This window comes from Grampus griseus, assembly GCF_964374135.1.
Source record: "Grampus griseus genome assembly, chromosome: 12".
Classification (NCBI taxonomy): Eukaryota; Metazoa; Chordata; class Mammalia; order Artiodactyla; family Delphinidae; genus Grampus; species Grampus griseus.
Genome location: NC_139006.1, coordinates 46,629,433 through 46,643,719, shown reverse-complemented (window position 1 = coordinate 46,643,719; position 14,287 = coordinate 46,629,433). Strand labels below are relative to the sequence as shown.

At 37.6% G+C, this 14,287-nt stretch overlaps 1 protein-coding gene across 1 annotated transcript in view; it reads left to right on the top strand.

The window, feature by feature from the left end:
* Window positions 1–14,287, top strand: part of DSC2 (desmocollin 2) — a gene marked incomplete at its 5' end in the record, with an annotated part of 36,614 nt that overhangs the window by 17,215 nt on the left and 5,112 nt on the right. Inside the window, 8 exons of the mRNA XM_082668114.1 lie at window positions 224–409; window positions 1,845–2,095; window positions 2,224–2,366; window positions 7,052–7,279; window positions 9,604–9,837; window positions 10,216–10,340; window positions 11,586–11,873; window positions 12,561–12,782. Of these exons, the coding sequence (XP_082524240.1) occupies window positions 224–409; window positions 1,845–2,095; window positions 2,224–2,366; window positions 7,052–7,279; window positions 9,604–9,837; window positions 10,216–10,340; window positions 11,586–11,873; window positions 12,561–12,758 (1,653 nt within the window). The 3' untranslated portion in view covers window positions 12,759–12,782. The remainder of the gene's footprint in view (window positions 1–223; window positions 410–1,844; window positions 2,096–2,223; window positions 2,367–7,051; window positions 7,280–9,603; window positions 9,838–10,215; window positions 10,341–11,585; window positions 11,874–12,560; window positions 12,783–14,287) is intronic.

The window sequence follows — 14,287 nt, the reverse complement described above, 5'->3', positions numbered from 1 at the left end:
ATGTACAATGTAGTGTTAGTTGCTACATATGTGCACCTCCACCCATGCCCCATGATTTCAAAGGAAGTATTCCCAGCCACGTGTCAGTAGTTTGGACTTGGGGTTTAAAGTCATGTTAACATAGTACTTTAGAAATTAGAAGAACTGGGCTGGCTTTACCTGGTGTTTTGTTTTTGTGAGAGTTACTAATTAAACTTTTTTTTGTTGTTTTTTATTATTTTAGTATGAGGTATCAGTGGAGGAAAATAGAGTTGATGTGGAAATCTTACGTGTTGCCGTTACAGATAAGGATTTAATTAATACTGCTAATTGGAGAGCTAATTATACCATTTTAAAGGGCAATGAAAATGGAAATTTTAAAATTGTAACAGATCCCAAAACCAATGAAGGAGTTCTGTGTGTGGTTAAGGTAAGAATAACTTAGGAAATTAGTTATTTGTAGCTTATAATGTCACAGATTAGCATACTAGAGCTTAATGAAAAGAAAGGAATTATGGTAAATGTAGGAATAAAATAGATATTTAGGTAAATGTAAACACTATGTTTTTCATATATATAGTGGGATGAATATACAAATTTTGGAGAACATTTTTTTTATAAAGGCATGATAGTTTAAAATGATTATATATGCATGTTCAATGAATACGATATAGTACCCACTTTGTAACCAGTATCTCTTAACAATTAAAAAACTAGCACAGCTTTGACACCAGTGGGACACTGCCAAACTTTCCTAGTCCATTCTATCTATAGCTGTGTCCAGGAGCCTCTACTTAATTACTGAATTTCCCAGATGATGAGTTATTCCTGGTCAGACCCATAGGGAAGCTGTTTATAGATCTGTTCATCTGTATCCAGTGTACATTACATTCTTAGCTTCCTGGTTCAAAATGGGAATCCTCACCCATTTGAAGATGTAAATACTTCTAAAACCTCTTTCTAATAATATTCTACAATTATCTCAGAAGACATCACTGCGAATTCAGGAGGCAGAGTTAGCCCATAAAGTGATCTGAGCTCTGGCTTTGGACAAAACCATGGGCTTATTTCTGCTGCCTCTAACTAAAACATGATTCTATCCTGGGTCTCTGTAGCTTCCCTGCTGTACATATTCACAAGGAGAATGGATCAAACATGACGAATTCTTTTTTTCTTACAATGATGTAAATTAGCTGCAGTTTGTGGGTTAATTTCTGTTTCAAAACAGCAAAGGGATTGTCCCTTAAATCTTATCTCTTTCTTTAGATATCAGGCAAAATAAAATGAAAACCTTCCATTAAACTTGGTACTACCCATGTTTTAGAGAGTAACTGGGATAAAAGAGATTAAAAAGGAAAGTGTAAAGCCCATAAGCTTTCTATTTTCTCGTCTCTCTTATCTTGAATACATTTCATAAAATTTGACCCACGTTTTCTACCCCAAACCAGGTACGAATAATTGTACTCATCTCAGAAGGGTAGGAAAAGTGGTTCCAAAATTAATGGACTAGTAAATTACTGTTGATTAGGGTACGGAGTCCCTAAAGTAATATTTCAAATAGTATTTCATTAAATACTATCTGAAATCGCCATCGGGACCTATAATATTACTTTTGTTAAATTTGCAGTTGAGGAATTTTTTTTTTTTTTTTTTTTTTTTTTTTTTTGCTGGCTCCACCCAAATGCTCAATCAGTTGAAGGATTTCCCTCCTTCCACCACCATCATATTTGTGGGTATATGTTTAATATTTTCATGACTGTTCCCGACACAGCACTTACATATTTCCACAGCTAACTAGTTACACACTAGTTCACATTGCCAAGTACTATTTCTTGATCTGATTTCCAACACGCTTGCTTTTGTAGCCACTGAATTACGAAGAAAAACAAGAGATGACCCTACAAATCAGTGTAGTTAATGAAGCTCCAAATTTTGCTAGTTCGAGATCAACCGGGAGCATGGCGACAGTCACTGTTCGTGTAAAAAATCAGGATGAAGGCCCTGAGTGTCGCCCTGCAGTGCAAATTGTTCGTATTAAAGAAAATGTACCAGTGAGCACAAAGGACATTGGATATAAAGCACATGACCCGGAAACAAATAGTAGCAGTGGCATAAGGTACTTGTAATTCTGTTTTAGTTGATTTCAAATTTACCATGTTTTTAAAATGTATAACTTATTGTGATACCAGTATTGTAATTTGGCTTATGATCCATTTTGCTATTTTAATTCATCATTACTTACAGGTATGAGAAATTAAGTGATCCAGAAGGATGGGTCAGTGTTGATGAAAACTCAGGATCAATCACAATTTTAAGAAGCCTGGATAGAGAGGCAAAGACCATCAGAAATGGTATATATAATATCACAATCCTTGCCTCAGACGAAGGTAAGAACTTTGTGTTTAAGCCAGCTGTATACACCCCCAACTCCAGACATCCTCAGTTTTTAAACAACATACATTTTTAAGTCAGCTGCATACATTCTCAAAATTTATTTCACCCCAGATGACAAATAGAGTAATTGAGAGGTTTGCTATAATTTATTAACTCATGTCTGCTTTCTAATAGTACCCTCAGTTTTGTATGTAATTACGGTATAACATAATTTAGTCATAGAAAATACTTGAGACTATAATTTATTAAAATTAAATAATCATTAAAAATTGAGAAAATTACTTCAGAAAAATTAGCTTCAATTTACTTAGTCATATCTCTTAAAATATTCACTTTGACAGGAAAATTTATTACAGAGAGAACATACTTACTGCCTCATAGGTCAGTACTCAAAAAGTTATATCTTTCTACAGGAAACTGACAATATACTTGGGGGTTAGTATTCTGATATTATAAAATTAGAAGAATTCTGTGAATCCACAAAATCACATAAAATGGAAAATCATTTTCTATGAGCCCTGTAAAATTGGAATGTGAGCACAATGATTAGGAATGAGATCCTTTTACTGCATAAAATATAATTTTACCGTAATATACATTTGAACTTTTTGCCTCTGTAAAATAAAAATGTTAACTACAGTAAACATAAATTATTATACTATAGCTTGCAAAATTAGAATTTAGAAGTGATTTTGGAAGATGTTTTAGATATTTCAACTTTTTCTAAATTAAAGAGAAATGGCTCATATCCATTGATTGAATTGGTAAAGTTGTAATCATTGTTAATTTAACTTCAACCAATTAAAGACTGCCCTTTAAGGCCTCAACTTCCTTTGTCCCTTTGTCAAAACATGCTTTTTGGTCAAAGCAAGTGAAAAGAAGAGAAATAATATGAAAATCAAATCCATTATTTTTACATTTTTAATTGCACTTGGCAAATCGTTTTTATCAATGAGATAAAAATTACTGTCTGGAATGAGAGATTTTGGATGTAATTTTATTCTACATTTTCCTCTGTTGAACAAATGTTTTTATGGCCTTTAGAAGAGACGCACGGTTAATCATCATTGTGGTCGAGAATAAATGTGTAACAGGGCCTTTTCCATTAATTTCTTTTGAAGCTGGTGGGGGATAAATAACTCCACATCTTTTTATTTTCTGAACTGAGATCATACTAAAGTATATTTTTTATTTGTTTTTGTCTTTCACCTTTTTTAAAATCTATCCTGGCTCATTCCCTTTGAGCCCTCCCAGCTGCTGCTTCCGTACAAGAAATGTTCTCTCCTGTGAGCACTGACCTCTGAGCCTGTGCTCACTCCCTCTCCTACTTTCCTACAGCGCTTGTTTCCTCTTTTTAAAACTCTCCCTCAAGGATTCTATGTCTCAACTTTTCCACACATTTCTCTCTTATCTACATGCATTCTAGTTTTACTTCCTTCTCCTCTTCTAAACAGAGCTCGCTCTTAAGCTTCAAGTTCAATTTCTCTTCTCTTCTCAATCTAACCTCAGTTGGCAGTTTCGCCCAGGTGTTTCCTCTGTATAGCTGAGTTTTAGGTTTCTACTTTTGTTGTAAGATTCTAACTTTGGGGAGGAGGAGTGTGCTTTCAAACTTTTAAAAAACATTTATCAGAAGAGTGCCATGCACATAAATCATGGACCCATAGGTAACTCACCTTCCAAGACTTCATTTTAGGAATTGATATTTACGCGTACAGAATTATATTAATATTAGAAGGTGAGCATTGCATGCATACGTTCTAGTGAATAAAAGAATATTATTTATTAACAGATGAAAAGCAGAGCTGTGAAACACTGAGTTAGATGTCTAAAATCTTTGGTTGAAATATTGTCCACTACTCATCACAATGTGCAAAAACAATGGAGTTTATTGAACAACTCTAAATATTTCATGGAAGGGAAATTCAAGCATTTAGCACCGTGGTAGCACAGCAAACACTGTAGAGGTCAATTTTTTTTTTAATTAATTAATTTATTTTTGGCTGCGTTGGGTCTCCGTTGCTGCGCGCGGGCTTTCTCTAGTTGTGGTGGGTGGGGGCTACTCTTTGTTGTAGTGCGCGGGCTTCTCATTGCAGTGGCTTGTCTTTGTTGCAGAGAGCGGGCTCTAGGGCACAGGCTCAGTAGTTGTGGTGCACAGGCTTAGTTGCTGCGCAGCATGTGGAATCTTCCCAGACCAGGGATCGAACCCGTGTTCCCTGCGTTGGCAGGTGGATTCTTAACCACTGTGCCACCAGGGAAGTCCCGAGGTCAGTTTTTAAAGACTTTATAATTAACCAGATTTAATCAGTAAGACATGTGTTTTCAACACCGTGTGTGGCCTCAAATGGAAAGAAATGGTCAAGACATCTTGCAATCCAATTGTCAGAGCAAGAAAATACCACATGGCATAAGAACGAGAGAATTTGAGAGACGAGATTATTCTGTCCTAATAGAAAAGTTTGTCAGATGGATAAAATACGTGTATACATGTCTCCCTGCTTCCTTTGTGTCTCTGTCTTTTCTTTAAAAGTTGTCCAGGGCTTCCCTGGTGGTACAGTGGTTGAGAGTCCGCCTGCCGATGCAGGGGACACGGGTTCGTGCCCCGGTCTGGGAAGATCCCACATGCCGCGGAGCGGTTAGGCCCGTGAGCCATAGCCGCTGAGCCTGCGCATCCGGAGCCTGTGCTCTGCAACGGGAGAGGCCACGGCAGTGAAAGGCCCGCGTACCGCAAAAAATTAATAAATAAATAAATAAAAGTTATCCAAAGTGAGAGATAGTTGCATTGTTTCTTGTATCTCATTTCTTCTCTCCTAGTTCCCTTTTCTTCCTGCTCAACTATATCCTTTACTAGTTCCTTCAATGGTGCATTGTGGGTGATAAACCCTGTCAGTTTTATTGTTCTGAAAAATATTTTAATATTGTTCTCATGCTTGATTTGATCATTTGACTTGGTTTAGAATTTTGAGTTAACCCCTTCTTTCCCTCAGTACCCTGCAAGTGGTACTCCATCATCTTTTGGCATTACTTGTTGCTCACGCATATTCTACTGTCTGTTTAATTATTGTCTCTTTATAGGTAATACATCCAGATAACTTTTATAGTTCTCTAGGTTGTGTTCTATATATAGTTTTAATTCAGTCTTATGCTGAGAATTTATTTTTATTTACCCAGCACTACAGTCAGAATATATTTTAGAAGATCCATTTTTTTCCTTTAATTCTGGGATAGTCTCAGCAAGTATTTCTTTGAGTATTACTTCCCTACCATTCTATTTATCCTTTTTTTCTAGAGTCCCTGTTAGATGAATGTTATTTCTACTGGAATTTCAGTGTCATTTTCATGCTTATTTAAACAGTTAACCTTCTTTATGCTTTTGAAGATAGTAAATATACGTGTTTCGAAGATATCTTGCATAGAGTGAATTAATCTTCTGATTGTTGATTTTGTTGGTTTTCCTTTAAGCATTAATCTTGCTCATTCAGGAATTTAATTTGCAAGCTTACATTAAATGGGAGGTATTGGTTTGCCTCTGCTTTTGACTCTTTTCTTTCTTCCACTTTACCTCATAGTGGTCTTGTAGTTGCCTCCACCATGTTCTTTTCTGTGGCCCACATTTCAGAACCCCTTCTTAACTTGGTGGGCTATGGCTCCTGGCCCATGATGACCCTGGGAATATCACAGGTTCTTTTGCTGGGTCGAGGCTGTGACTGCACGCCAGTGCCCGGTCTTCCCGCTTTCCTACGTGGGCAGATTCGTATAAGGCATAGCCCCAGATCGCGGGTGGCACAGGTTTTTTTCATCCTCTTCTCCACCCCTGATGTTCAAGGCCTTCTTATTAAACGGAAAGAATAAACCATTTAGAGACACAAGTCCTGGATTTATGTTCAACTCCAGACTTCACAACCGTGTTACTAATTTGTGGCCGGGACCCATGACCACTTCATTTTTGAATCTCCAGATTTTCCACTGCAGTGCCCTGTACAAAGTAGCTATTCAGTAAGTTTTTATTGAATATGTAGATAGATGACTTCCTTAGGCTACACCTCAGAGTGATTATTCTGGTTTGAAAGTGTTTTTCCACTTCTGGAGTCTTTCATGCTTTGAACAATTCCGTGTACTAGTTTTCTTCTAATCTCCCAAATACATGCCTTCTGTCTTTCACTTTTCCTGCCCCCAAATCTTAAGTGTTTTCTAAATGCATATTAAACTCCAAGCTCCCTACGTTGGCTTTCAAGGACCCTTGGTTCTTCTTTCCAGCGTTAGCTCCCACCAGTGTGCCTTCCCCTTCATTATGTCCAGAACATAGGTGTGAGTATGTGCTTTCCCACCTCCTTAAATCTCTCTGTGCTTTTAAATATACCAGAAATATGCTTGTTGGTCCCCTCTTCCTTCCTCTTTTTAAAAATCTGTCAAAGCACACCTCCATAAAAGTTCCCATGTCTATTGCAGCTCTTTAGTGAATGAATGACAAATCTAAACAGCAGTTATTTTCTGTACAACCCATTTGAAATTGATAATGTCTTTCTCTTAACTTACCTTAAGGACATAGCCTGGGACTGTGCTTGTCACTCTCATTTATATGGTACAAGTGCCTAATAAGTAATAAATTTTTTGCAATGTGTAATGTCCCAGTGAAAACTCAAAACAGTAAAAAATTGTATTTTCATATCCAATTTTCTAGGTAAGAGAACATGTACTGGGACACTAGGGATTATACTTGAAGACGTGAATGATAACGGCCCATTCATACCTGAAAGGACAGTGATAATCTGTAAAACTGTCATGTCATCGGCGGAGATCGTGGCCGTGGATCCCGATGAACCCATACACGGCCCACCCTTTGACTTCAGGTTGGAAGGTGTTTCTGATTCAGAAGTACTTAGAATGTGGAGACTGACAAAAATGAACGGTATGTGTTTTTAAACATTACTTTGTCCTTCTCAGCATCAGGATATCTAAAATATTTTTTTTCTTGTTGGAGTAGAGGAATAATTCACTGAATGGTAACCGCCAACAAAAGAACATGAGTTTCTCAGTGTTGATGTGGTGGGAAGTGCCGGGCTCTGATCAGTCCTGTGCCGGGATTCCCTTTGGTGTTGGGTGAATTCTCATTCGTACTCCACCACCCCCCCCCCCCACCCCAGACTAGGTCTGATGTAACCACTTCCTGACTTGTGTACCTCCCACCTACACAGAGTCTTCGTATGACAGTGGTCTCCTAAGTCATAAGGGAATCCCCATCCCTTGCGGGTATGCTACCCAGGAAGCAGACTCTGAGACAGTCTTTCCAGGCTGAATGTTTATCAAGGAGTTTCCTTGGCATTAATATGTGTGAAAGGAAGGGAAGCAGGATTTAGCAAAAAGAGAAATCAAGCTGTAGCTCAGGCCAAAGGACAGCCTCGGCTGACTCACGGGGAGTCTGAACTAAATGGCCCTTCAGAGTGGCCATTCTGTTCTGTGCTCTCACATTGCTTCATCAGTGGGTTGCGCTGCCCGCAGGGATGTGACCTTTGGCAGGAAGGCACAGTCACTGATGGTGCTGATAGCCTCCCAAGCAGCTGGGACAATACATCCCTGATTACAGGGGATCTGGGTATGCATCACAGTGTCCACCGTAGCATCCCTTCTTTCTGCACTGCATTGACTTCTGACCATTTCTTGTCTACTGTTTTCTATGTGGGATTCTTCCCCGACTTGGTACCAGTCTGTACTTCTGACTTTACCCGTGTTAGAATCTATGGTGACAAGAATGGCAAAGACAAAGGGAACCTCCCTTTGTCCCACCATGGCCTCATTCTCTACGTCAGCTCTTTAACTTTCCAGCACATTCTGCGTCTCCTGACCGCACTACAGTACCTGTGCATCATGATGTCATGTCACTCCAGCTTTCACGACTCAAGATCCACTGTAAGCTGAGTGGATGCCCTTGAAAGGTTTTCATTCCCATGCTTTCGATGAGTATTCCTTGACTTCCTATTATGACAAGTTGCTCTGTGAACTGACAACATTTTCAGTGTCTGTAACAGCATTCTAACGTGTGCGTGCTTGAGAACTAACCTTATATTTAGATGTCCTTTCTACTTATTTGGTGTCATAATATTTCTTTTTACATAATGTTAAAGGAGGTGGTAATTTTAAAAAATATTCCTACTTAATACAATGAAACGTTGTCAGGATTCTGTTGGTCAAAACTTTGTTAGTTTAAAGTTTTACTGGGCTGTGAAAGAGCCCAAAAGCCTGGGAAATGCCAAGTTAAGAAGAACGTATCCTAAAGAGGCTTTAGGTCTCGCCATGCTATTTATTCTTCTTGGGCATCAATTTACTCATGTGTAAAATGGGATTCTTGGGGGAAGTAAACAAGATAGTCAATGCAATAGACCATGGCATGTTTTGAATCATAAATTGTGGTTTTGTTAGTCTTATGATTTCTTACACATACATAGACTCACTGGGTTAACCATGCTTTCTCTTAAAATTGACTTGATTCAGTGATTTTTTTTTTTTTACCCAAATATCCAAGTTTATATTTAGAGCTTCAAATTATGAAATAATGAAAATGTCACACTGAGCCAGTTAAGTGGGGAGGATTATTCTTGGGCATGGGCATGTGTCATCTACATGTAGAGTAGTATATTTTTGGCGTTCCCAAGACTAGGATTTTGACGTGGATATTTTCTACTATTGACCTAAGATAACATACATCGAAACCAAAAAGAATACAGTTGGTCCCAGTGTCTTGTAGGACCATGAGAAGAAGTTCCAGCAGCATGACTCATGCCTTGAAAATATCTTCAAGGTGTGGCACAATGTATAGAAAACAAAGTAAGGGGAAACATCCAGAATTTTAGTCTATGAAATTCTCTGATGAATCATGCGTAAAAGAAAATATACACTGACTGGTATTTTAAAAATTTTTAAATTTTAAAGATGTGATAAAAATCAGTCTCTAAACAAGTCTGTTATTTGTGATAGGAAGGATTTGTTTATCCACAGATAAAATATATTATTACAAAAGCCAAAAGAAAGACCTTTCTAAAAAGAGGCAGTGTAGACAAGCTTTTATATGATTAGAAAGACTTCGTCCATTCACGCTTACTAATCGTGTAGCACTTGTGCCATTCCCATCAGGAATATCCAGTTGTAGGGAAATATGAATATTCTGTCACTAGTTACTTATTTATGCTCAGGAGAAATCAATGACATTCTATAATGCTTGGTTTTATTTCCTTTCAGATACAGCAGCACGTCTTTCCTATCTGAATGACCCCCAGTTTGGACGATATACAGTACCTGTCAGAGTTGCAGATAGGCTTGGCCAATCACGTGTCACTCAGTTAGACGTGATGTTATGTGACTGTGTTACCCGAAGTGACTGCAAGATTCCCTCACCTGTGAGGACTGCCAAAGGAATGATGCTTGGAAAGTGGGCCATCCTTGCAATATTGTTGGGCATAGCATTGCTATTTTGTAAGTCCTTTCATGAATTCAAATGATAGCTTTTAAAATAACTTTCAGGACACATTCTTAGGATCAGCACTGTTATCTATGGCTGCTCATTTGTATATAGCTACATTTCTATTTAACACACACATATTTAATTTATTTATTGAAAGTGCATTTAGGTATCATTTTAGTGCTATCCTAATTAGCATAGACATAAAATTCAACACAAATACAGCACTTAGCATTGTGTGTGGCATATCTGGTTAGGGCAGACTTTTCTACTGGATGCTACTTTGACACAAGCAATAATGTTTATGTTTTCTGGAAAGTTGTTTTCATATTTGTCATCATAAATTCATAACATTGTTTTACGATAAACTGAACATCTCTCTCATCCTCCAGGTGTCCTATTTACCTTAGTCTGTGGGGCTACTGGGGCAGCCAAAAAGCCAAAAGTATTTCCCGAGGATTTAGCCCAGCAGAACCTCATTGTATCAAACACTGAAGCTCCCGGCGATGACAAAGTGGTAAATTGTTTGTCCTTTCAAAATACATACAGACGATAAATTGGCCTAACCAACAATAATGACCTTTTCTGGGCAAAGTTCTTTTCAAATCTGGTAACTTACAATATATAAAATGTCATCAGTCCCAGGAGACAGATAAAATGACATTGATCCTATGGTGATATATGGCATTTCAATTCGGCCATATAGTGTCACTTAATAGTAAAAATCCTTCGGCATGTCATTATTATTTTCTATTTCAAGGGTGTCATGGCTTCAACTTCAGACCCAGTCTTTTTTATATGTTGAAGCTGCTGGTTGTGTGTAAAAATGTTTCATTTAGTTATTCACAGATCATCAGCATATGGTTTTAATTTTTTTTCTGGCAATAGCGATAAAATGACTACAGGCTTTGATCATCGTGGGAAGAACTTTAATGGAGGCTTTCAGGCTCTAATAGGTTAGAAAGGAGCCTGAAGTCAACTATATGAAGCAGTAATGCTAACAGGTGATTACACTGCTTCCGCTTTGTTTTCCAGCCTAATATGTGGTTGAGGAACAAGTAAATTCCCTACAAAAAGCATAATTGGTGATTAGAGCAGGAAGGATTTAGAAAACAAAAGGATGCTGACATCTAGGAAGGTATTTGAAAAAATAAAACTTAGAGTTTCCTACAGAAACGTAACATGGAAAATTAGTGGCCAGAGCTTTGGTGTTCTTATTTTCTCTGCTGATTTATTTGTATTTAATAAGATCACACGGATTTAGTATTGCTGCTAAGATTTTTACAGCAACTTTTATTTCTACTGATTTTGTTTCAGTTGAAGGGAACTCAGTTAGACACTAAATAAAAATACTGATTATTATTTCTGTTTCTGTTCTAGTCAGGTGAAGGGAATCAAGGGTCAATCCATGTGAGACAATAGTGTACAATCCTGATCTTGAGATGTGAGATGCTGGAAGGATTTCACAAATGAAGTTGTACAGTAGTCTAAGATGTTTTTGAAGGAGTATACATCAAGCTTTCTGACTTGTCTCAAGGCTCAGACCACTTGGCATCTATAGTTTGCTTCTTGTATTGGACGCTACGTGAAGTACTGGGGTTACGGTAGTTAGGTACTTGGGATTGCCAGGACAGATGGAGTTCCTGCCCTCAGAATGCTTACCTTATAGCATGAAAAGTCACAGCATTATCTGCATGATTTGCTCTTTTTCTCATTTTTTGTTCTCCTCCGTATTTCCCCAATGCCAACTGTTTTGTTTCAGTATTCCACCAACGGCTTCACAACCCATACTGCGGGAGGCTTCACTCAGGGAATTTGCAGCACCCCGGGATCCGGAGTGAAAAACGGAGGGCAGGAGACCATTGAAATGGTGAAAGGAGGGCAGACCATTGAGTCCTGCCAGGAGGCCGGGCATCATCACACCCTGGGATCGTGTAAGGGAGGTGGACAGCACACCCTGGATTCCTGCAGAGGAGGACAAGTAGAGGCAGACAACTGCAGATACGCGTACTCCGATTGGTACACCTACACTCAGCCCCGCCTTGGTGAAGTGGGTTTCTCTAAGTGACCTACAAATCTATTTTGCTTCCTTTGCAACTTTCTAAATGATTACAGTTTAGTGGCCTGATCTTTATTTTCAATTAATGATTAACCTACTAATAAGAAATTTGATTTTCCTTAATTTTGATTTAGTTATGATCAGATGTTAAGTGGATATTGACTTTTCCTCATATTTTGTTTGCTTTTTAATTGCTTCTGAAATCATATGATATTCAAATTCTTTTTCTCATGACTTTGTGTTGCCAGTTCTCTGATGCCATTGTCATCAGACAAGTCATGTCTTAAAGGCCAAAAGTGGGGTCCAAGGCAATTCCAGCCTGCACAGCCACTATGCCTATCTGGAAAGCTCTGAGCCCACATTCATTCAGGTTCAGTGTAAGGGATGCATTTCACATTAGCCATAATCTTGAAAGAGAAAGCAGTGATTACTTAAAACGAACACTTGTATACTTGCTGCCACATGTGTGACTTTTAGAAACATGCTATGTAGTGAATTGATGGTATGATTGATGATATAGACCAATTGTGGGTGTTTTTTATATGTGGAAATCCATTAGAGGACACAATCTGATTAAAAATTAAACAATGAAAGGTAAATCAAAGCAATTATTTTTATGCTAGTAAGTTTCGGTGTTTAAAATAGTAATAAAATATGCTGTGTTTTTCCTCTTGTCAGAAGGTCCAGCAGTGTAATCAGGATAACAGTCATACGCATGCACAAGACTACGTCCGGACGTATAACTATGAAGGAAAAGGATCGGCGGCTGGTTCTGTGGGTTGTTGCAGTGAACGACAAGAAGAAGATGGGCTTGAATTTTTGGATCATTTGGAACCCAAATTTAGGACACTAGCAGAAGCATGCATGAAGAGATGAGTGTGTTCTATTTAGTCTACAAAAGTCAGTGGCTTTAATTGTCTCTTTTAAATTATTATTACAAGCCAGGATTTTTTTAAAAATAGAAGATGCTGTTTTGGGGGGCTTTTCCCCTTTATTTTGTTGAGATCTCTTTAGCCAAATGTGCTTTTACAGAGGGATGCTGTGAACAACTACACAAATTTCCTGATTTTTCCGTAGTTTTTAAATACTTGTCTTCCACCTAAGGACACCTGCAGATAGACAAGTTGAGAAAGTCTGCGTTACTGTTTACATTTGGGTATAGTGACAGCAGCCAATTTATAGTGCAATAGTATGTAATTAACTCAAGTCTATATCATAGACTACTTGGAGTATAACCGAATGGAAAGTTGAAGAGGTCTTGCTCTAACATTATCTTCAGTTACCTAAATTAATTGTTTGTGTGGTGCTTGAAGACTGTTGTTCTCCTAAACATTCTAAAGTGTATACACTGCATTCTTGCTATTGTTTTAGTCTTGTAACATGACCTTGCCTCATAAAGCAAAGGGAGATTCCCAACTAAGCGTTGACTGTTACTATAATTCCACTTTGGTGGACTTCAGTTTTTGTGTTGTATTCTCTGTGAAATCCGGCACTGAATCTACATTTCCTCTGTTACCCACCTTCTCCGCAAAATTTAAATAAAAAAAATGCTGAAGAATGTATTTTTTACTCCTGCAAGGTTTTGGTCTTTGGTCCCCGCCACTCCCCGCCACCCCTTCTGTCTGCCTCTCACCCTCTCTCTTCCCTCTTTCCCCCTCTCCCTCTCTTTTTCCCTCTATCTCTCTCTTTCTCTTCTTTTTTGTTCTTAAAATTCCGATTTGGGTTGGAGAATCTAAATATGTTTAAAAGCCGCCTCTTTTTTCCTCGCTTATAAAGTGACTTATTCTGTGTTTCTGTTTTACGTAAGCACCTGTATTCTTGGCTTTTCTTAAAATCAATGTAATGTCGATTTTTTTGTTTCAACTATTTTGGTGATTGCTTCATTATCTCCTCAACAAAGACCCTTTACTTTTGCCATTCAACTGTAGAAGTATGTCATGCTTTTATTTGATGCAAAATTCTATGTTAACAAAAGGAATAGTGTAATTAAAATTGGTTTAGTATAAGATAGTATATTTACAGTTCATTATTGCAAGGATACAGTTTATAAATGCAAAATAGTGATTTTTTTGAAATAAGCTTTGCAATACAGGGATTGTGAAATCTCTAGGAATAACTTTTATAGCTTTTTAGATGAGGTGGCTAGTTATAGCTATGTGTTTGTAAAGTTTTTTTTTTTAAATATTTTGAGATTACAGTTTTTTAACAAATGTCGAACTGGTTCAAACTATTTAAATTTTGAAATAATAAGACAAAATTAAACTTAATAGCCAAACAAATTCCAGGCTACATATCACAGCTGATTTCAGTCAATGAATTTTCTATCCGTGCTAACCATATGGACATTTTTAAAGTATTTCTGATATTTAGGATTGTTAATAATATGCCTATTTTGAATTCACAGG